The 22,128-nt window shown below is 49.1% G+C and overlaps 7 protein-coding genes across 7 annotated transcripts; 3 read left to right on the top strand and 4 right to left on the bottom strand.

Moving 5' to 3' along the window:
• Positions 1–321: 321 nt before the first annotated feature.
• Positions 322–2,743, bottom strand: I302_102719 (uncharacterized protein; the record flags this gene model as incomplete). The annotated part of the gene is made up of 7 exons (XM_019188091.1): positions 322–534; positions 589–677; positions 727–803; positions 856–964; positions 1,017–1,601; positions 1,655–2,004; positions 2,064–2,743. The coding sequence occupies 7 exons, from the start codon at positions 2,741–2,743 to the stop codon at positions 322–324; spliced, it is 2,103 nt and encodes a 700-aa protein (XP_019050969.1).
• A 1,423-nt stretch (positions 2,744–4,166) lies between these two features.
• Positions 4,167–6,205, bottom strand: I302_102718 (uncharacterized protein; the record flags this gene model as incomplete). The annotated part of the gene is made up of 10 exons (XM_065869547.1): positions 4,167–4,394; positions 4,445–4,584; positions 4,638–4,742; positions 4,795–4,921; positions 4,973–5,076; positions 5,143–5,540; positions 5,596–5,704; positions 5,752–5,882; positions 5,939–6,060; positions 6,113–6,205. The coding sequence occupies 10 exons, from the start codon at positions 6,203–6,205 to the stop codon at positions 4,167–4,169; spliced, it is 1,557 nt and encodes a 518-aa protein (XP_065725619.1).
• A 1,717-nt stretch (positions 6,206–7,922) lies between these two features.
• I302_102717 (uncharacterized protein) lies at positions 7,923–9,991 on the top strand (the record flags this gene model as incomplete). The annotated part of the gene is made up of 10 exons (XM_065869546.1): positions 7,923–8,076; positions 8,128–8,169; positions 8,222–8,286; positions 8,339–8,500; positions 8,570–9,046; positions 9,120–9,204; positions 9,257–9,483; positions 9,539–9,712; positions 9,772–9,856; positions 9,927–9,991. The coding sequence occupies 10 exons, from the start codon at positions 7,923–7,925 to the stop codon at positions 9,989–9,991; spliced, it is 1,536 nt and encodes a 511-aa protein (XP_065725618.1).
• An 834-nt stretch (positions 9,992–10,825) lies between these two features.
• On the top strand, positions 10,826–12,716 carry I302_102716 (uncharacterized protein; the record flags this gene model as incomplete). Its single annotated transcript, XM_019188088.1, has 4 exons — positions 10,826–11,160; positions 11,211–11,672; positions 11,734–12,020; positions 12,148–12,716. The coding sequence occupies 4 exons, from the start codon at positions 10,826–10,828 to the stop codon at positions 12,714–12,716; spliced, it is 1,653 nt and encodes a 550-aa protein (XP_019050966.1).
• A 322-nt stretch (positions 12,717–13,038) lies between these two features.
• I302_102715 (uncharacterized protein) lies at positions 13,039–15,040 on the bottom strand (the record flags this gene model as incomplete). The annotated part of the gene is made up of 7 exons (XM_019188087.1): positions 13,039–13,376; positions 13,435–13,781; positions 13,842–14,028; positions 14,083–14,205; positions 14,276–14,343; positions 14,406–14,739; positions 14,794–15,040. 7 exons carry the CDS (start codon positions 15,038–15,040, stop codon positions 13,039–13,041), a joined length of 1,644 nt encoding a protein of 547 aa, XP_019050965.1.
• A 547-nt stretch (positions 15,041–15,587) lies between these two features.
• On the top strand, positions 15,588–18,846 carry I302_102714 (uncharacterized protein; the record flags this gene model as incomplete). Its single annotated transcript, XM_065869545.1, has 12 exons — positions 15,588–15,813; positions 15,887–16,035; positions 16,108–16,341; positions 16,390–16,590; positions 16,639–17,317; positions 17,364–17,569; positions 17,627–17,896; positions 17,959–18,155; positions 18,223–18,230; positions 18,283–18,335; positions 18,390–18,405; positions 18,467–18,846. 12 exons carry the CDS (start codon positions 15,588–15,590, stop codon positions 18,844–18,846), a joined length of 2,619 nt encoding a protein of 872 aa, XP_065725617.1.
• Positions 18,847–19,182: 336 nt separating this feature from the next.
• I302_102713 (uncharacterized protein) lies at positions 19,183–21,385 on the bottom strand (the record flags this gene model as incomplete). Its single annotated transcript, XM_019188085.1, has 6 exons — positions 19,183–19,377; positions 19,432–19,733; positions 19,799–20,497; positions 20,553–20,669; positions 20,721–21,044; positions 21,097–21,385. 6 exons carry the CDS (start codon positions 21,383–21,385, stop codon positions 19,183–19,185), a joined length of 1,926 nt encoding a protein of 641 aa, XP_019050963.1.
• Between the last annotated feature and the right edge of the window lie 743 nt (positions 21,386–22,128).

The following is a 22,128-nucleotide window of genomic DNA, read 5'->3' as shown; positions in this document are numbered from 1 at the left end:
AATGAAGGTTCGCATCCGGAGGCTCAACGAAAATGAAATCGAAAATTAGATCCCGCGACGATAAGAATTATATCCGTACTCTACGGTGAGGAATGATAATCTCGGTCGCCGTTGTGCCTGAATCTCGGGAATCAAATACGCTCGTCCAGGTAATAGGTACGTAAAGCAGAACCATCTATAAACTGGAGACTGTATGTGTGTTCCATTTGGTGAATCGATGGTTACCCCTGCTTCCGTTCGCTGTCGCGACACTCCCCAGACATCCTACAGCAGCCCAACGACGGAGTGTTGCATTGTGCATGGTTCACTATGTACCCAACATCAACGCTTCGGAATCTCCATATCCGGCGAGTATACAAAGTTTCTAGAATTCCGATCGGCAGCGATGAGTCTTGCCCATTCCAAGTACAATCTGAATACATAAGCTGTCATGTCCTCTCTTCGCCAGTGCGTCAAAGCCCATTGTCTGCCAGCAGAAGCGATTCTGGCTGCGGTCTCATCATCGCCGTGAGGATTGCTTGAGCTGGGTCGGAACTGTTGAGGCGGTCAGCTGGATTCTGGGCTCATACCAATGCTGACAGTACTCACAAACTGGACAACGTCGTATAGATCTGAGAAATCCATCTTAAGCGGCACAAAATGCACCCACGGCTGTATACGATCGCTATACCACTCAGCTGCCTCGAAGTTAGCGTACACGTCAATCTTCCTTCGAAAGCGACTCACGCATGATGGTGGCCTTGAGAACAAGAGCTCCGGAATTCAACAGTCGATTGAAACGGGCGGACCAAGCATTTCCGTCGCTGAGAAAACAAGTCAAACTGTGTCACAAGTCTGATAGCAAGCCTCACTCACACATCAACGATGTACTTGTACTGAAGTGCGTCTTCATGATTGATTTTCAAATCCGTGAAAGCATAATCTCGAGCGATCTGTTCGCAAGTACCATCGCGTTTGTCACATTCTGCTTGACCATCAGCAAAGTTAACAAAAGCTCTGAGAAGTCGAACACTCACGAAGCGGCTTCCCCGTAAATTTGATGTCCATCAATTCTTCGTTGAGCTGAGCCCACGAAGTGATGTCTGCCAAGTCGCTCAGCGAACCCCTTCCCGCTCCACGGGACATCGTGACGATATCGCCACCACCAGCGCGATTGGTCATGTTGACCAGTCGAATCCGTTGACTGTTCTTCCAGCTCACCGTACTATCGTAATGCATCCCAGTATTGGATCCTCGCCACATGATTTTATCATTCTTTCGATCCGACCATGCGGGGACTGTTCCACCTTCTACCCATTGTTCGGTTGGGATCCCCAGAATGTCGGCGTGGAGAGCAGTTTTACTGAGCGAAATGATAGGACTGAGACTCTCTATCGGTGGATTCTTACCGATGAGTATACCATGTTGTTCCATGAGCTCCGGGTGATTACAGATGTTCATGTACTCCCGTAAATCGGAAATGAAAGTCTTGCCTTCCATATCCAACAGACCGTCTTTGCGATCGCCCTTTTTGTTTCTTTCAGAGTTGAATAAAGGTGATGATACAGGACAAGCCCAAGCGTGACCGTTCACAGAGTCGCGATCAACTTCATCGTCGATGTCTAACAGAAACGAGATCAGTACGAGGACTACGAATGGAAGGGAGCGTACTTACAATCTTCTTGCTTATCTCGATTCATTAGCTCACTCCTATATTGCCAGGATATCAAGTTGAGAGGTGTATCGGAGACAGACATGACGATGCTCATGTCGGGCAGGTGATGGGCAATGGGTTGTATTAAAGCTACTTGATGATTTGGTCGTTGTTCACCTGACTCCACCTTTCCGGTATCGTAAGAATAGTGAGCGGTGACCTCCCCCTCAACGACCTTGAGAGTGAAGGTGTGCATTGAATCAGATGCTTCTTCGATCCGGCGATTCAGTCTTGCCGGTGACACAGAGTAAAAAGGCGCCAAGTCTCGATATATCTGATCATATTCATCAGGCAGGGGGACGTTATTCTCGCTAAATCCGTAGCATACCTATCAGCCACATATTCTGAACCACAGAGATGCATTACTCACATAACATAGTTCCACCACTTGTCAAAGCCTTTTGGAGGTTCCTGCCGATATCTTCTCTTGTACTCATCCACCGCCTCTTTCAAAGTTCTGCTTTGCCTTGCTACTTTCTCTTGCCACTTCTCTTGCGCAGCTTCTAGCAGCAACCGGATCGGATGGACTGTACTGTCTGAATTCACCTCCAGAATCCCGTGGGTGATTCTGTGGTCACCCAGCATCGATGATCCAGCCCTGAATTTGTGTCTATAGGCTGATTTTCGGTTGACACGCATTGATGCTTCCGTCTTCGGTTCTTGAGGCCACTGATTAGATTCGCTGACTGGGTCCGCCGGGGCAAATGACAGCCACAACACCAGAATGAGAACAGCGGCCAATCCCAAACCCTTGAAGACCGATCTGAAGGACCGCAACAACCTCAGTTGCAGAATGTGGTATTTGGAGGCAAGAGAGCCTTTTGCTTTACCGGTATCGTCTTCTTCATAGTCAAATTGTACCACCGTATCCGCGAGGGGCGATCTGATTCTTTCTGTCAATTTATTGGTCGAGGGTGATTTTTTAGGATCATATTGATAATTCTCCATTGAGAATCGATGACGATCGTTTGCAGAAAGACTCTGGGAATTAGGGGATAAGAGGGCTTCCTCGGTGCGGGATGTTGCTGATCCGTCACCACCGTCAAACATTCTGGCAAGAAGATACAATAAGCTGTGTTGAACAGATTCATCTCCAGAAAGAAGCCCACTGATAACATATATATGACTTGTTTAAGTGTTCGTTCAAATCACTTTAGACCAAAATCCTTTGTGCCAAACACACTGTTACCGTAAGATATGTCCTTCAGTTGGACGTGTCTTCGAGTTGAGCTATCCTTTGTGACCAATCGATCCTACGATGTATCTCCGTGGCGCTACCGGCAATTGTCAAGACTAACCTACCCCCATAGATTGACTATCGGGAGTTGACCATGAGGAGAGCGAGGAGCAAAACCTAGTACAGAATGTCGCAATACGTTGAACAGGCTCCGCATGGTCCTACCGCGGTGCTACTGCTCTCTTCACCAAAGAGCCAAGATAGATAAGACGGAATGTACAGAACTGATACAATCGAAGCAGATCTGAATCCGGCCTCATTGCATAGCCACTAACGTTTCCAACAGCGAGGTACGATCCAGCACACCCGGAATATGACATCTCATGTCCGACAAATCAGGAAAGCACTTGTGCTTCGTTGCCAACATGGCGCGCTGTGTCCATTGAAGGCGCCCATCCAAGGACATGAATACTCCAGCTCACTCGAAATGATTCCAGTTTTTAGAGTTTCCGGGATCAAACGGCGATCGAAACAGGGAAGCTTATGGTAAATTGCTAATTTTGCAGATCTCCCCAGATCGTGTGGGCATTAAGCTACCTCAACAATCGTGATGACGACGCGTGTAGCTTTCGCTCTGAAGGTAAGCTCACCTGAAAGCTGTGCAGTCTAGCGGCACTTGTGATGGACCCACGTAAGGAGAAGATCAGAGAGATCTGGGTGATCATCGAATCCCGATCTATAATTAGTAGAAAACAGGGAAGACCAATACATACAAGGGGGCCGACGATTGAAGTCCGTCTTGAACAGCCGATACGCGGCATAGCGTCGGACCGATGCGGGCGAATGGGTTTCCCTTCGGTTGTTTAGTTGGTTTCGACTTTCCACGCGGATTTCGGTGCCAACCTCCATGTCCAAAATACGCCAACTCGTGGAAATGGTACCAAGTGAAACATGAACATGGTCAAAATGCTTTCCTGATCGACGAAAAGGGTCAAGTCGCTGGGTTGATCCTGCGTGACGCGGGCTCCTGTCGCTTGCGTTAAGGTCCCACATTCGGCACCCCAGACGCTGATCTTGTTGTGTGCTCAAGCATACGACTTCAGAGCTCACTTGTGATATTGAATACCAGATTTCCGTCTTTGATGCTCACTTCATGTGTGAGGTCTCGACACAAATATTCCAATCCATCCTCAACTACTTGCACTACTTGAGAAACAGATGTATTTCAACTTGTGAAACTCTGATCAGAATCAAGCACACGTCCACTCATACCTTCGGCAAATGGAACATTTCAGGTTAGATCCTTTCGATTCTAGTATCCGCTGGGGCCTTCTCATCATCCAAGAATTCCTCGTCTTTTCCCATACCTCTTCCTGCTTCGGCTCTGGCTAGATCCGCCCGATGTGTGTCCGCGTCAACGAAACCGAACAGAACGTCCATATCTTCCAGCGCAAGACCTCTGGTCTCAGGCAGGAAGAAGGCAGCGATGGTCGCAAAGATGTTGATAGAAGCGAAGAAGAAGAACTGGAGGATCAGGTTAGCGCAGTTCTAGTGTGTGATTCGTCGCTACCCACCACTCCACCATGACTGAGCGATAGTACGATGTTTGGGGTGAACCTGGAGACGATAAGATTCCACAGCCATTGCGTAGCACTCGCGGTCATCAACCCGTATGATCTGGTTCGGTTGTTGAAGATTTCCGCGCAGTAGACCCCTTGTAGCGATATCAGCTGATGATCTCATCGTCACAAGACCACAACCACCTACATGGGACGGGACCGACCGAGAAGCAGTAGGGAATAACAAAGAGGTAGATACAGGCGGCCATGCCGATAGATGCTCCAGAAGGATTCGCAGCATTCTTGTCGGGTGCTGTTCAAACTGTCAGTTGTGATCGCAATAGCGGGGCGAGAGATGTACCCACGGTGAGTGTTGAAGATAGCTCCAATGATCCACAGGAATAAACTCATCAAGCCGAGACCAATTGTTAAAGACCATCTTCGGCCAAATCGCTCAATACCAAAAAAGATGAAGATAGCGGTCGCGACAATCTTTTTTTTCTCTGTGAGCGTACTACTCGAAGAGTCTGAAGCCTCGCTTACCTTTACGATACCATAAATACCTGAAGCAAGCAGACTGGTACTGGCTCCTCTGATTCCGATTGATTTGAAGATGTCGGGTGCGTAATAATTAATCGAATTTTGACCTATGAGCCAGAACCACCATCAGGACGTTGACTTGGCTGCATGATAAGACGAAGTGTCTTGCGTACCTGACCATTGTTGAAAAGTAAACATGGCAAACGCGATGAAGAATCGGATCCGATTCCCAGGTAAGAAGGCTTCTTTCCAGGTTCGTCCACCGGTCACCGCTTCCTCTTCGGCGACAGATGCAACAATCTCGTTAAATTCTGCTCGCGTTTCTGGGTCATCGATGGAGGTCTTTCTGATCCAAGCAAGATTCTTCAAAGCTAGCTCGTCTCGGTGGTTGGTAGCAAGCCAACGAGGCGACTCCTTCATGAACGGAAGAACACACAGCATCAAGCCAACGGGTACAAGTTGGAATCCCACAGGAATTCTCCATTGTGCGGAGGTGGGCTTCATGTGTTGAACTCCATACGTGATCCAGTATGACGCAGCGACTCCAATGACAACGATCACTTGGAACAGACTAATACAGATTGTTGATGAGTCAAAGCCCCTCGAAGCTGCTAGAGACTACTCACCCGGTGATCCTTCCTCGGATGTGCTTTGGACTAAGCTCAGATACATAGGTTGGGCATACCATCGACATGGCTCCCACCCCAAGACCAACAGTGAATCGACCGCCATAGACTATTATTCTGTTAGCTTGAAAGCTGATGGCGCAGAGATTGACTCACACATTCCGAGGTTACCAGGAGACGCAGTCATGATACTTGCTCCGAGTAAGAAAGCGAAACAGTTTACGATCAGACACTTTTGTCGACCGATTCGGTTGGTAAGAGGTGCAGCTAGCAAAGCGCCAGCAAGACTGGAAGTATGATTGATTAGTATTCAGCATCCTATCAAGACAAGTCGGTCACGCACCAACCACCTTGAAGAATCGAAACCACGTTACCCTTTCGGTTGGCGAGGGCTTGATCGTCGAGGTCCAACATGTCAAAGTCTCGAAGGAAACTTGGTAACACGATCAGTCCACCACCGAGACCCTAGGGTGGTACGCGTCAATCACTAATAGCTCATGAGGAACGTTGTACTTACTGTGTCATAACCGAACATGAAGATACCCATGAACGCGGCTAAGGCCAGAACATAGGCTCGCGAGTGTTGCCAAATGGATGGATCTTGGGCCATCTTGTGAGGATTGTCTTGAATCTAGATGAAGAGTAGGAGATTGAGTAGAGACGTTAGCTCCTTGTTGGGTTGTCCATTATGACATGTCCCTGTCATCTCTGTGGAATATATATACTTTTCACAACGCGAGGTCAGTAATGGAAACGGCCCGCTGGAAGAGGTGAACGAGTAAGTGTTCCGGACCGCAACAGTCTCATCTTCTGGTCCTGTGGAGAAGGACTTGGCAGCGATGGAGTCCCCCGGGCCGCCATATGGCTTCGTGTGGTGCATCCAGGAAGGGCGAAAGAGACAATTCATGAGGGCTGACGATCATGAGAATCTTGGCAACACTTTAAAAGACAGATTTAGACGTATATCGTGGTTACCACTGTGACGGGCCGGCGGACATGACATCCCAATCGAAGCTTATCTTGGTGAGAAAGCGACTACCAAGAGAGAGCATTGCATGATCAATGTCACGGGGCTCGAGATCAACGGTGATCGACCAAAAACGCTTGGCAGGAAACTGTGCTCTGCTTTGATGGGTAAATCCGCGATTTACGGTTCAGTCGGCTTCTCTTGGCATTCAATCGTCCCGCGTCGCTGGAGAGACGAACCGTTGTTCCTTGCCTCAATCCATAGGGGTTGTATTGTACGTGTTCTTGGCATGGGTGCCTTGACGGGCCGCTCATCTTTTCAATCTGGTTTGGTTGGCAGCATTCCTGAGCGTCTTGAGCGACATGTGGTCATCTCAAGGAGGTCCCCCGCAAAGTGAACCCCTTACCTCACATGACTTATGCATCCTCTACAAAGAAGTCATAATGCAAAAAGGCAGTCTCAGCTACCTGCGATCAGTTTACGGAAGAACTGTGTGATCAGAAAGAATTGAACGAAGTCGACTTGGTATCCCACCAGAGGACGTGGCAGCGTGAGACGCAGTGTCGTTTGGGTTGAATGACCATCGGTGTGAAGATTGTCCAGCTTGTTCCCATGATGAAGGATGTGAAAGGCGCTCGATCAGTAGATTGTGCTATCGTCACTGTTGCTGCCTCACTAGCTTCACATGAGAGGTCAGCAATTGTGTGAAAATATCGAAATGCGTGACAATCACAGAGTTTTGATGACCTGTTGTTTCTGGAGACGAACGGTCATGTCAAAAGGCAACTTATCAGTCAATTCAGCCTCGGCGAGGGGACCATCGCGGACCCATGTTTCTTCGATCTGTCCATGCAGAGTATATAATGTACCCCAGGGGTATGCATGCTCTCGCCGAGCACCGGTTGCGTATATTATGATGTGATTGTCCGTGCTAGGCACGCGCGACCAGGATGGAGGGATATCTTTCAGCCCCCACTCATTGTAGTATAATGCATCCCGGCTCAGACGACGGATGCCCATGTATTCTTTACGTATGTAGGCACACTGGCTGTCGAGCCAGCCTACCCATCGGGTGCGCATTGCTCTAACTTTACATCTAATTCATCAGGTCGACTGACCCGAAACCGCTGATCATACATCGAATCTTGCCCGCCGCGAGCCCGACGGGAAGCGGTAATTGGTTTGATCTTTCCGCAGGATATCCTATAAGGACGGTAGCCATAGCGGAATTCTCGTAGAGAAGCCATCGAGCAGCATTCCAAGCATTCCTGATAAATAGGAAGGATTCAGCCTCGAGTTTCTCTGCAAGGTCGTTGGTTGCATAGATCTGTATAAACGAAGCCAGAAAACTCTCACAGCGATGACTATTGAAACAAGTATTCTAAACGGCAACGGCAATGTCGGATTGACGGAGAAGACGTCCCGATCTGCAGATTTTCTCAAAGTACAGGGATCGAACATAACACTGCATGGCCAGCCCATAATCCTGAAAGGAGCATGCCTTGGAGGATGGAGTGGGTACTTGCAACTCATCAACAGTGAACAACCGCTGACATAACTGCCAGTGTGTATGGAGAACTTCATGACGGGCTATCCCGCTCAAGAGCGTGAGTGAGGGCAAATGAGTCTCGGATCTTCTGCTGAGATGAATGACGTTAGACCAGATGCGAGCTGCGTTGCTAAAAGTGTTGGGGCCTCAGAAGTACGATTACTTCTTCGACAAAGTGAGTTACTGGTGCCGCCTTCGAGTATCGAGTCTGACTTGGGCATGCTCAGTTTCTGGAGTACTTCTTCACCGAAAGTGATGTCCAATACTACAAATCACTGGGCTTCAATGTTCTTCGTGTGGGTTTCAACTATCATCACTTTGAGGACGATATGAACCCCCGAGTTTTCAAAGCAGAGGGACTTAAACACCTGGATAGAGTTGTGAATCTTGTGAGTGCCGTTCTTCCTGTTCGCTGTCTTCCTCAGACATGTGACACGAACTAATGGGACTGGAGACAGTGTGCAAAATACGGCATTTACAGCATTCTCGACTTCCACGCCCTCCCAGGAGGCCAAAACACCGATTGGCATAGCGATAATCCCACCGACAAAGCCTTATTTTGGGTTCACAAGGACTTCCAGGACAGAGCAGTGATTATCTGGGAGCATTTGGCGGAACATTTCAAGCACAACACATGGGTCGCAGGCTACAACGTGTGGAACGAGCCGGTTGAAGAGTCTGGCGAGATACTCGTGAAGATGATGGATCGTTTTACAAACGCCATTCGAGCAATAGACCCAAATCACATACTATTCTGGGATGGGAATGGTTTCGGGTCCGACTTTCGACAGTTCCGAGAACCTATTCCCAACTCTGTTTATGCGTGTCACGACTACTCCAGGCAAGTGACCCTGCTTCCCACAACAAGGAGTATCACCACTGATCCGTATGTACAATCATATAGCATGGGTGTGATTGGCACGGACAAATTCAATGTATGTTTCCGTACCACATTTATAGGTGGAACTCAATCAAGTTGGTAACTTACATAAGTTATCCTTACCGTAGGGCACGGAGCAGGATCTCGCCAAGCTAGCTAAATCGATCCATTGGAAAACAGAATACCAGCGGAGTATCAATGGCCCAATCTGGAGTAGGTGATATCCTCACGGGAATTTTGCGGACACCGCTGACACCCCTGATAGACGGAGAATTCGGAGTGGGGTATCTCAGCGAGGACGAGCCAAATCATATAGAAGTCAATGACCAGCGCTACAGCCTCCTCATGGAGCAGATCAAGCTATATAGTACTTATCCGAACCTGTCTTGGACGATCTGGTCGTGGAAAGATGTTGGGTCTTGTGGTGTTGTTTATGCGGATCCAGACAGCCCTTATATGCTCCTAGTGAAGGATTTCTTGAAGAAGAAGCAGGTGAGCCCGTATCGAACGCGCAGGTTTCGTGTATCAGCCTTGACAATGAAATTAGCTTGCGGCAGTCGACTCCTTCAATGTCGATTCAACCCACCTGGATTACCTGTTCAAACCGATGTGGGAATGGTTGTGCGATGTCGCACCTTCAATGCGAACCCGGTATCCAAAGATCTTCGGTGGAACCAGAGGAAAACATTTGTGGAGACCTGTCCGGATGTGTTTGCTTGCAGTAAGTTCAGCAATCGCGAGTCTCGAAAGGATTAGTGAAGTTGACCTAATCGGAATCAGGAGGAACTCGTGCCGGAATATGCATCATTGTTTGAGGGCAAGTCATTCGAAGAGCTGGATGCCTTGGCCAAAAGTTTCCACTTCGGTGAGTGAGATAACCCTCTGGGTATCACATGTGTCGTATGATTGGGTTGCTGGCTGACCATACGTCTCAGACAACTGCGTCAAGCGAGAACGACTGGTAGATATGCTCCGTAACTTTGCCTCAAAGCAGTCTTAGATCCTCCCTCGTCTGTTACATTTTTGCAAACAATTCCGAGCATGCAATCAATCAGTTCACTCGTACGTCACGTTTTTCATTGGGGTCACATGCGCGCCGGCGAGCCATCGGTCCGAGATGCCGGTATTCCCGCAGGAGACCAACGTCCGGTCAGCGCATGAGGTTGTCAGCGGGGCTGTTTGACAGCGTATGAGTTTTAGAGGTTCTCTCTGTTCATTACGAATCTCAATCATACCAGTACATAACATTGAATCCAGCTCATTGTGAGATCTGCTATGTCAGTCCATAGTGGTGATATCATTGAGATGTCTACTTCCGGACCCGCAGATACAACGGTTGCAGCCCAATGTCGACCGGAATTGTCAGATGAAGAACCTCAGGTCAGTCTTTGTGGGCTCATAGTGCGATGAGAATGGAAGATTAAATCTGTCTTTCTTCGCCTGCTAGGCTAAACGAGCAAGGACTCGAGCCTCACATGCATGCGAAGCATGTCGCCGTCGAAGGTCTCGGTGCGAGCCGCTTACAGGCGGTGGATGTCATCGGTGCAAGCAGCTGCAGACCGATTGCTCCTTTGCATCAGATAATGGCGGCAACCGTGGTTCAATCGCTAGCGAAGTACCTCGTACGACAGAAAGCATTCAAGACAGCGTTTCAGGACCTTCAATCCGCGCGGATTCCTTTCGTCAGAGCAACACATACTCGTCTCAACCACCAACGCACCCCTCTTCGATGCGCACTCCTTCTCTGACAGACATCGCGACGTTACAGCATCGCATCTCACAGCTCGAAGCGGCACTCTCCCAGTCGGTCGGATCTCTTCAATCACCGACATCGATGCTTGCCTCGACCTTTAGCGCGTCCCAGGATCAGCGTCACGATCCGATCGCAGACATCTCCCTCCAGTCCGAGACGCACGGCTTGCACGTTGCGCCCAACATACCTTCGTCTCCGACGAATCATATCACTACTCCGGGTCAATCATCTGCGACTCGCACGACTGGACAAGGAGCGCCCGGACCCAGGTTTCAAGGATGGTACAGGAGCTTGGCAGATCCAGAGACATACGGATTGATACACCGTGGCATGATGACTAGAACCCATGAAGGCCTTAGAGATCCCATAGAAGCAGGAGTGATCACTGAAGGGCAAGCGGAGGTAGCATTTCAGATGTGAGTACTGAGTCGACCCACTAAGTTTGATCCTAACACGGTTGTTGCAGATTCAAGCATCACTTCGCAGCTGTGTTTCCGCATCCTCACTTCCTTCGTGTCCGCTCTAAGCTACCTTCACACCCTTTCCTTCGATCCGCCTGCTTGTTCTATACGACCCGATGTTCCTCCCACATCTCTATATTCAATCCAGCCCAAGTGCGACGGTTGGAAACGAATCTCATTGACAACATTAACGCATATCATTACGGATGTCCGCCAAGCTTTGAAGGTGTTATGGCGGCGTACATTCTCTCATTAATCCCTCATGACTGGACCGAAAACTCAACTGGACAGCCTGAATTAGAACCCACTCGAACGGCCGGCTTAGCATATGGTCAGGCTAGGGAGATTGGATCCGTCAACTTTGAGCGGCTGCTACAAACTCTTAGGTCCGGTATGCCCCTGAAGCTGATTGAAGACAGGGTGAATCAAGCAAGACTACATCTCGGAGTGATCACGAGGCATTTGTGGTAAGTGATGGGATCATTGTTAGAAGTAGGCGGCGTGCTCTGATGACGTCTGTGCTACCAGGCTCACAATAAGCAGATGCCCATGGAGCGTAGTCTCGCCCCTTGTACATCAGACTCAGCGAGAGCTACTAGACTTCTTGTTACAGAGCGATAGCCATAGCGAAGTGGATCAGCATGTGGACGTGGAGTATGCCTGTTTAGAGACTATCATGAAATTCTCGGCTACATGGAGACAGCTCGAAACTGTCGAAACACCGATGTCAGCGGAAGTCAGATCGAGTACAGACATCGTGCGCCGTCTGGGCCGCGAGTTTGACGAATTGCGCTCAAAGACAGCTGTCTCGTATGGTGAGAGTCTTGGGGTTGCTGATCTGCAGTCAAGATGGTCTAGAGCTGATTCTTGTCAACCCAGATGGCCTTGTCTCGCTTCCCTATCTACTTTGCCATATCTCATACTGCAAATGGTGGGTCGCAGCTCGCAACGTCTGGTTCATCTATCGACTGCCTACGCCTATCCTAACGGCCGAAGTGATTGATGCCTGGCTAGACGGCATGACCGAAGGTCTCAGAACTGCGACAGAGTTCATCAGACAATGTTTGGCAGAAAAGTGGGACCTTACAACAATACCCAAAGCGTGTGGGACCGCCTTGGTTCTGTCCGTCTTAGCCATATCAACCGGAATCATTCACTATAAGCATCATTTCCCAGAGCTCCTACTGCCAGGAGAATTGGACATAGAGGGTGTCCTTCGAGAGATGCAGGATTATCTCTCGAGATGTGGACATGGCTTGACAATGATGCTCGAACGTAGCCAAGAGAATCTAGAAGAGTATCGGATACAGATCCTCAATCAACTGGTGGCGGACGATGAATACCGGTATCTTGTCCCCGAGAATAATGTTTTTGGGAGTCAAGTAGACAACGAGCCAGGCTCCGGTTCAGGAGTGCTGGACCTATTCTCGGGCCTCGACACTTGGTGGAACTGGCAGCTACCCCAACAGCCTACCGCTGACGACAATGGCCCGCCAGCTTTTTTGTATTGATATGGTTAACGTAACGAATATGTTGTCATCTTTGAGACTTGCACAGGTCACAATGAGTTTTGCCTTTTGTACACAGCATGCATACGTGAGCTCGACCCCAGCATCGAAGCGGTGAACGAACGTGGCAGAGAGAGAGAGCATCATTCAAATAATATTCATTCACGAATTTCAAAGCTATACACAAACATTAATCGCAAGATACATACTTTCTTCGCTCTGATTCAATTTTTTCCCGGTTTTCATTCAATATCCAGGCGAAGATCCTCCCGCCTTCTTTCGGACCTTCACGGTTGTTCCGACATCCAAGCTACCAGTTCCGCTATCAAACACTATCTTCGTTTCCAACCCGTTGTTCGTCAGTCTTGGTTGTTGTAGTTTTGAATTTCCGAGCTGGTATCTTTCTTTCAAAGAGTTCGTCCAGTTCCGCATAAGTCCGACCCTTGGTTTCAGGAATGAAGAAGAACAACGCGACCAGGGAAAGAGCTGTCGTCCCAGCCCAGAAATATCCGATATTCAGCCCCCAGTTCGCCCCTGGACTAGCAAGCATTATGGGAGTGCAATAATTGAAAATGAGACCGAATGAGGCTGCGGCACCGGTCACAAGACCAGCAGTACGAGCCCTGAGTCTAGCAGTGGGCACCTCGGCGATAAAGGTGTACGCTGGGAGCAGAGATAGGTGAGCAAAAAATCGGGTATACTAAGCGTGAAGACGTCTCACCTATAGGACCGACAGATAAAGCGTACGACGCAATGTGAATGCAAAAAAGGGCGACAACGGCCTCTCCACTAGTGGCCGATCCGGTGGACGCCAAAATCCCCATGATAAGCATAACAAGTCCCATGGCACCACCTCCACCCAATAGGGACCATCGACGACCCACGGTCTCCACGGTGTAGAACGAGATCAGAGTAGCTGCGTTGAGTACAAGCTTGACAATGAGGGAGCCAAGGAACGGGTCTTTGACACCTGCGAGCTTGAAAAAGTACGAAGTGTACCCGAAGATGAGTGACAGACCCGTCATGTAACTGTAGAGCATGGGTAACAGCGCGACGAGCGTTCGACGACTAGACACTCATCTGTCAGCACATACTCTAACATTAACACGGTAGTTCATAGCCACCAACCCGTTGGTCCCGATGAACAATTCCTTGAACGCAGACTGCTTTTGAAGCAACTTCAATGATTCAGAGTGTGCAACATTTGTTCTCAGCACCTCGTACTCATAATCGACATCCCAGCCGGGAATGCCGCCGTTTAGTCTGACCAAACTCTTTTTCGCTTTGTCGTGTTCATGTTTACGGGCGTAGTACCCTTAGAAGATATCCATCAGTGACACTTTCTGAGGTCCGACAGAGATGAACTTACATGGAGACTCGGGTAAGAACGGTAGAACACAGACGAAAAGTCCAACGAACACAAATTGAGAATAGAACGCGTGTCTGAATTTGTCAGGACCCAAGCCGACAACGATCTTCAGGGCGATGGAAGCTGTGCAATTTGCTCGAATCAGTTTTTGGTCTGGTCTTGCGACATACCTACGACTTAACATAACACTGACCTGATAATCCCCCCAAATTATACATCATTGAGTACATCGATAGCAACGACCCACGAATAGCTGGAGGTCTATTCAACTGAGTTAGTTTCTGATTTAGTAGGCGGAGGCCGAGAAGGGATTTTAAACGTACGCTATTTCGCTGATGAACACCGGAATGCCCGATTGAACATAACCTACAGCGATACCCGAAAAGAGACGCGCGATGGCGTAGATCTTCCAGCTCTTGGTACTGAGTTCGATGGCGATCGCGGCGAGGACGAGAACAACAACGGTGTACATATTTGCCTTTCGCCCCAACTTATCGCTGATGAAAGGGCCTGACCACATAGCGAAGATCTGGCCACCGGATTGGATGCCACCCCATGCACCGACGACCTTGGGGTCGAGAATAGGAACTCCCTTGGCATTGTTCAAGGTGGAAAAAGTGTTGATGAACCCTTGATTGGCAACGATGGAGCCCGGTACTGTTGAGGCAGGATTGGCACAATTTCTTGGGACGATGTACAGAAACTACTCACTGACAATGGCAAAACCATCGAACAGAGCGCCGAGACCTACAGCGAATGCGTACAAGACAGTCTTCCAGAAGACTCGTAAGGTTTGCTTCTTGTTTAAGTGGGCAAACTTCGATTCGATCAAGGCAACAGGTCCATCGGTATCTGCTGGAGAGCCATCTAGATGGATGATTTCGTTATGAGACAGCTCTGGTTTACTGTCCCAGTCGGTCTGTATTTGTGATTTGACAGGGTCTCCTGGAGAGGTCATCTTGATGTCGTTGGTTCCAGATGCAAGGTTGCGAGCTTGCAGAAATGTCTCATTTCGAAAACCTCGTTTCCGTATTTATATGTATGATCAAATGACTCATGTGAACCAAGGTCAGGAATCCGATGTGGGGTTTAGCGTGAGGCCCCGTCCTTCCCCGTAGGAAGGAGCGGAATGCCCTGTCTTCGCCGTCTCCAAACCAACGGAAAGGGTCTTGACGGCTCGGACCGGTTGCAGCGATTTGTTAGCCACTTCCGGGGTCAATCGGTACCAGCGTGATTGTTCCGTCGGATCAGGCTCCGTGACAATAAAATCCCCTTGGCTGGCTTGCCTGCAGTTTTGTTCAACTGGCGACGGTAAGCGTTCCGCGATCCGGCTGTCAAGGGCATGCGTACCCGGTATCAGCGGTACCACCGGTGGTGTCCCTGGAATACGTGTGATTGCCTATTCCTGCAGTGACAACTATCTCTGGTCATTATCTGTCCTCCGTCGTGTACCAACATATCTCCTTTGCGATTGACATGATCTTGTAATCCAATCAGGCAACGCAATGCAATCGAAAGACTCGCTCAGAAGCTTTGGTACACTTTGGGGTAGTCCGGTCAACAACGGGAGATTCATCCCTTGTCGTGTAGAGAGCGCGATAGGTAGCGTGACCCATCCGGAGTCAATCGTATCGAATTTAGTACCCCAAGATAGGACCGATATCCAGGCTACCACCTCTTTGCCAAAAGGCAGTCTGACTCTGGACGGTAAAGGATCATCGGTGGTGTTTGGTATGTGCGGTGTAGTGGTCATTTCAACGTCACGAGGCTGTCGTTGACGAGTGGAAACTATGGCGTACCACAGACTACGGCGTCTCGGTAGCTGGAATCGCCTTCTTCGATGTCGATAGTACAGATCCAGGGGTCGAGATACAAGTCACTTTTTCAGAATCGCGAGAATTCTTGGATCGACCAAGCGGCGATGGCCCAATCTCATATCTCGCAGGACCAGCAGTGAGTATGAGAGGTCATGTGCCTCCAGACTTTCAAATGATCAAAGTCCCGACATGCTTATCTCTTATGTAGACGTATCGGAATCCTATTTTGCGGCCTTCTGCAGGGATCAACTACCTCACGGAAGTCCAAGGCGGACAGAGATGGCAGAAATTAACACTGTTGACCGAAGGTCGTGTGGTATTGAACTCGATTGGTTTCATAGCCACCATCTCTACGGTACATCCCACAAGATTACCTTCCACATTTAGCTGCTCAAATAAGAGCTACAACCACTTGTGGGACGCAGGTGCACGAACAATGCAGGTAGGTTGCGTAACGTTTGGCTCACTGACTGACAGACCTTTACATTAGTTGTGTACTGCTGCCAAAGGTTCAACTCCTCCTTTGTGGGAGATCACGGAGCAAGGTGCCTTGATCTCCGCGACCAGGGCCATCAAGCATCGTGCTTCGTTTGATTGGAAAGCTTACACTTTGGCTTTCGATGTCCTGATCCATCGAGCTGGCTGTGGGTGGGGCGTTGCTATGACAAATCTCCAAGGTTATATCTTCTACGTGAGTACGTGATGACTGGGGTATGAGCTGACCACGACTCCGCTGCAGATCAACGAGGCCGGCTATCTGCGTGCTGGACGTCCAGAATCTGAACGTCTCGCTCATGCTTCCATCTCTGTTTTCTGGGGATTCACCGATGAAGATGCTGAATCGGTTGAGAATATTCATTTGGGTACGACACAATTGCCTGTACCGATCGTCCAGGACGCTTCCATTAGCATACGAACCTGTGTCTCGCCAAACGAGATAGCAGTCTCCATCGATGGAATCGAGGTACACCGCATCAGCTCTTCCAAATTCTGCTTCTCGCCCATAACTCAGTCTACGGAACCCCAAGGATGCTTTGGCTTTGGTCCAGGGGCGGATGGTCTAGCCACATATACAAACGTCCTGGCGACTTCGAACTTAGATGGAAGGACGCTGTATGAAGATAAGATGAACACAAGATCTTCGTTGGACGACTTCGGAGCAGGGACGACTACTTTAGATTGCTTACTAGATGGCGGAAAGCGGGATCGGGTCGTATGGGGTGGAGATGCAGCTATCATGGGACCACCAGTGGCCTATTCTACCTACACACTGGAAGCATTAAAAGGATCGGTCGACCTCCTGATGTCGTACAGGGGTAGGGATGGCAGATTCGCTGCACAGGTTCCCCCCACACATCCTGTCGGTCCAGGTGTAGTGTCAATAGATGATGATCAATACTACCGAATTAAGGGATATTGTGGGTATCTGGCACATCTGAAAGTGGCTGACTCCACTGTCTTCAGATTTTTCACTTTCGTATGAGCTGTACTTGATCCAATCAATCTACGATGCTTGGATGTTTGGTGCTATCAGCGATGGTCAACTCGCAGAGCTCTTCCCATCGGTCGAGCAGCAGCTAAAAAGGGTGGAAACATTCATTGATGAGAACGGGTTGATCTTCTGTGGGCCGGATCATGCGCATGATGCGAGGGAATTCAATTATTACGATGTGAGTCAAAGACAATATCATGAAGTATCACATGGGCACCACTGACACCGGACACAGCCTCCTCGAATCGGTCACAGTACCAAACTGAATGCACAATATGTGTCGTCATTAAGACAATCGGTAGAATTTGCGAGATCTCTCGGGTTCAACGATGCCGAGAAGACGTATCAATCACATGCCGACAGAACAGCTGAAGCGATCAACCAACGATTGTGGAACGAACAGATTAAGGCCTATGGTATCACCTCCGCTTCACCTGAAGTGATTGCGCAAGATGCCAATGTCCAATGTATACTAGCAGGGGTGGCCGATGCCGACCGATCCCGGGTGAGTCTATCAATGCGTACGTTTTACAGATACAAAACCAAGGGATTCTGATACTTGCACAGCTTGTTTTGGAAACTCTCTCCAGGGAGTTGTCTCATCCAGAAGGTGTGCTTGCATTTGACCGCACCAGTGGGTACCGCCAGAGCATATCGAACTTCGTTAGTGGTTGGCATCTATTCGCAGCGTTCAAAGCGGGATCGCAATTCCACGCCAAGGAAATTTTGGACAAGACGTTGGTCCCGCCGTCCTTACCCGATCAGTGAGTTATCGCAAAGAATTGATGGTCGAGAGTCTGATCACCTGAGGCTGACATGTTATATTCACAGTCCAGCATGTAAGTACACACGAACTTGATTTTTGGTGCGCGCTGATCAGCGGGAATACAGTCACCGGTACGCTGTGGGAGTTGATGTTGACAGATGGCTCCCCAGGCATGGGAGTAAGTACCAATCTTCAGCTTGTTTCAGGCCTAGCGCTGACCTGTGCGTGCTAGGGATTCACGTCACTGGGTGAGTATTGTATACAAAAACGCAGACGTCGGTGCTTGTGCTCACCCTGGCCGTGGAACAGCTCACGGATGGGCGACAGCGGCCACAGCCGTTTTACCAGCCTATGTAGTCGGTATACGACCAACAGCTCCTTGCTTCCGTACATTCGTTGTCAACCCCACGAAACTAGGGCTATCGCAAGCTTCCGCCGTGGTCACCACTCCAGCAGGAAAGATCACATCCGAATGGAATAGTAAATCGGATGTTTTCACACTTCACGTGTCCGCTCCGCAGATACTTCGAGGGACGGTCGACCTCTCTAATTGGGGATTTGATTGTGAGAATGAGTATCTGATTCAGGTTAACAACGGATCAAAATCACCTTTTCGGCCGGAGAAGGCTGAAGCAATTCACTTTATTGGGGAGGTATCGATAATCATAGTCGCACAACCAGTTCAGTAGTTGGATGCTAATTCTGGTCCTATGGATTGTTGAGAGGCAATCAATAGCTGAAAAACTTGCAGATTTTTCCCTCTGCTTTCCCAAACATTGCTTGTTATGTTCCGACTCCGAGGATCAGATAGCACTCTTAAAAAACTTCACATTTCTACTCGGACGTTACAGACTATGCGTCAGCCCTCCTTGGAAGAGGTTCAAGGACAAGATCATTCTCCCGGTGTGAAGCGCAGTCGCGATATGCAGCTTGCGTCATTCCGCTGAACCAAGAGATATGTAACGATTTCTGCATACTGAATTATAATATAAAGGCATGTCCGCTCGATTTTGCATTGTATGAGTTTACTGAGCAGGAACTGGTCCGTCTCTAACGATTGCGACTGTCATAGCCTTCTTTTGCTTCTTCTCCGCTTCCGTAATGTATTCTTCAGACTCTTCGAGCGATTGGGTATCTGGGAGTCGCAGGTTCTCGAGCACGAAGATGGCAGTCAGAAGACCGACGAAAGAGATGACGGTCCCGACAATGACCATGATTCGCTGCACGGCATTATTAGCGGTCAAAAGAGAGTGAATGCTAAATGATGCACTTACCTGAGCCTCATCTTGAGCTTTGGCAACTCCGTCTCGTTGCCAAGTACCGACAGGCCATACCGTGGCATAAGTCAACGGATCACTGTAAGCGGAAGCAGCAAGCGTCGCGTTGCCCTGGAGGTAAGTGTTGAGCTTGTCTGGGACGATATTTGTCCACATAGCACCACTGACAGCCGCGCCGATACCGAAAGCCACGTAGTAGATAGCGGTCCATCCAGCAGTCACTAAAGCAAGGTGTTCATGAGGGGCAGCAGCTTGGATCAAGGCTTGAATGGGGTAAGGGATGAAACCGTTGGATGCACCTGAAATATTGAACGATAAGCAGTATTTTGGTGCACAAGGTATCTGTCAAATGAGCTTCACTCACCTCTTAGAACTTGGATTATAGCAAGCTCGGCTTGAGTACTCCCGCTAGTTCTGTATCGCAACATGAGGCCAGTTGCCAGAGTTTCGAGAAACATTCCAAAGATGATAATAGGCTTAAGCATTCTAAACTTCCTGGCAACCAACGCTCCAATGATAGCCGTCACCCAGCCACCAATCGTAGGGAAACTAGTGATTCGAGTGGCAGAGACTTGAGATTGGTTCGCAGCGACTTGAAGATAAGTGTATAGATAAGTGCTAACACATCGTCCAGCCAGGGGATGCCATAAAGCGATCAAGCAACATCCAATGACTGTTTTCCTCTTGATCAGGGCGAAAGGAAGCAAGGGGATTGGTGCGAACCATCGTTCCCACACAACGAATCCAGCGGTGATGGCGACACCGACCACCAACTGAGCGATAGTATGAGCGTCGCTCCACTTGTTGTAACGCGAGTTGGCCAGGGTGAGGGTGACCAGGAACAAGCCGATGCCAGCGACAAACAGAACGAGCCCAATTACATCGAGTTTCCAGAAGATATCCTTCGCATCGGTCCAAAACCTTTGACCCAACGACATTCGGGCAGCTCGCTCTCTCCTAATTTCCTTGAGTTGGCGACGGATGGCTCGTTCAGGCCGGGTACCTCTCCACAAGGTGATGATAATAGGAGTGGTGATAGGAGGAATAAGGATACAGAACATAGCTGCGAAAGTGATCAGCTAAGCTAAGGACGATAGCGATGTCTTGGTACGACTTACCAATACCCCATCTCCATGAGTTGGTTTCCGATCCGTAACCCAACATTGACTGGGCAACATTGGCACCCAAGAAAGAGTTGAACACTTGTGGTACGGATGGAGCGACCAGCCAGAAGTCTAGAGGACATAGATCAGCTCCACCAATTCACAGACTTCGAGAGAACGTACATCTGTTCCTCAGAGAAGAGATATCAGCAATGATAATATTTTGAAGCATGAACATTCCACTGATACCCAAGGTATGGATAGAACTGCCAGCTGAGAATTGGACAATCCCTTTGGCAGATGCCATGACAGCTTGTCCGACAGTATAGAGAATTAAACAGCCGATTTCAGCATAAACTCGACCAAAGTAGTCGGCAAACTTGGCGATTGGGGTTGGGGCCATGGCTGAAAAGATGGATGTAACGACAGCTACCGAAGCTTGTAGCGAGTGTAGCTTGAACCCCTTTGAAACGGCATAGTTGAGATAGACTGTCGCTGTGCTTTGGTCTGTGTGGTTGTTAGCGTATGACAAATCGACAGCAATTAAATGATCACTTACCCAAGCTCAAACTGTAAGATACAAACATGAAGAAGAGGTAGATGACGAATCGCCATTTGGTGTTCATTCTAGCCTGCAACGCATCCATCTCGATAACACCCTTGGACTTGCTACCGATGTTAATGATTTCTTTGTTGGTGTACCCATCTTCGGCACTCGAGCCGTCCTTATCGTCATCATGCAAGTGCTTGCCGTCGTGAGGAAGAGGGACAGATGCGGTGGAAGGGTGGGCAGAGGGAATTCCTCCCAACACCGGGACTAGAGGATCGTCAGTTCGCTGAGCTGACATGTCGTTAATGATTTTTCAAGCTGGCTCAAACGTTCATATTTCTACAGTCAATGACAGACTGCTATATATCCTTTCTTGGAGAGCTCCACCTTAGTAAAAGTTTTCAAATTTATCGCACCATCCTCTCAGTTCCTGGCCACATCTCATCGGCCGCAATCTGATAACCTCAAGGGTCGATCCTTTTTGTCCTTAGTGCCTGAACCTGCCCGTCTAACTAGGAGAGGAAGCATGATTTATGCTCCTATCTGATATGCCCTTCCAAGCATAACAGTGGCGCTCGGAGCGGGGGCGTTGCCAAGACTTGTTCAAGTAGACTCCTGAGTCTCAACTCGCTTATACCTTGATGCATGGTAAATCATGGTCAGTCATCAGGTCGCTCGCCCCTATAGTTAGTGTTCGCACGTTTTCGGCCGTCCAAGTGAATACCCTTATCAGATATCGATCGGGTCTAGTACTTCCCACCGCCTTGTTCTTCTGCTCTCTCCACAGGATCACATACCTTAATCAAGACAATGTTAAAGCTCTGATGGTGAGGGAGTTCCGGTAGGACTATAGGGTGCTCACAACCCCTAAGCCGACGAGTACTGACACCTCCGACCCATCGATCGCATGCAGCTATCGGCCGACGATAGCGGATATTCGATCACGATCAGCTCCGTATCGTTCCGCGAGACCAGCCAGGGCAGGTGTTACGGCGATCATGCAGAGTTTCTGTCTCTTTGACCGTGCTAGATACTGGCGCG

Source organism: Kwoniella bestiolae, chromosome 1, assembly GCF_000512585.2.
Source record: "Kwoniella bestiolae CBS 10118 chromosome 1, complete sequence".
Classification (NCBI taxonomy): domain Eukaryota; kingdom Fungi; phylum Basidiomycota; class Tremellomycetes; order Tremellales; family Cryptococcaceae; genus Kwoniella; species Kwoniella bestiolae.
The sequence above is the reverse complement of the archived record's forward strand: the minus strand, read 5'-3'. Positions and strand labels throughout refer to the sequence as shown.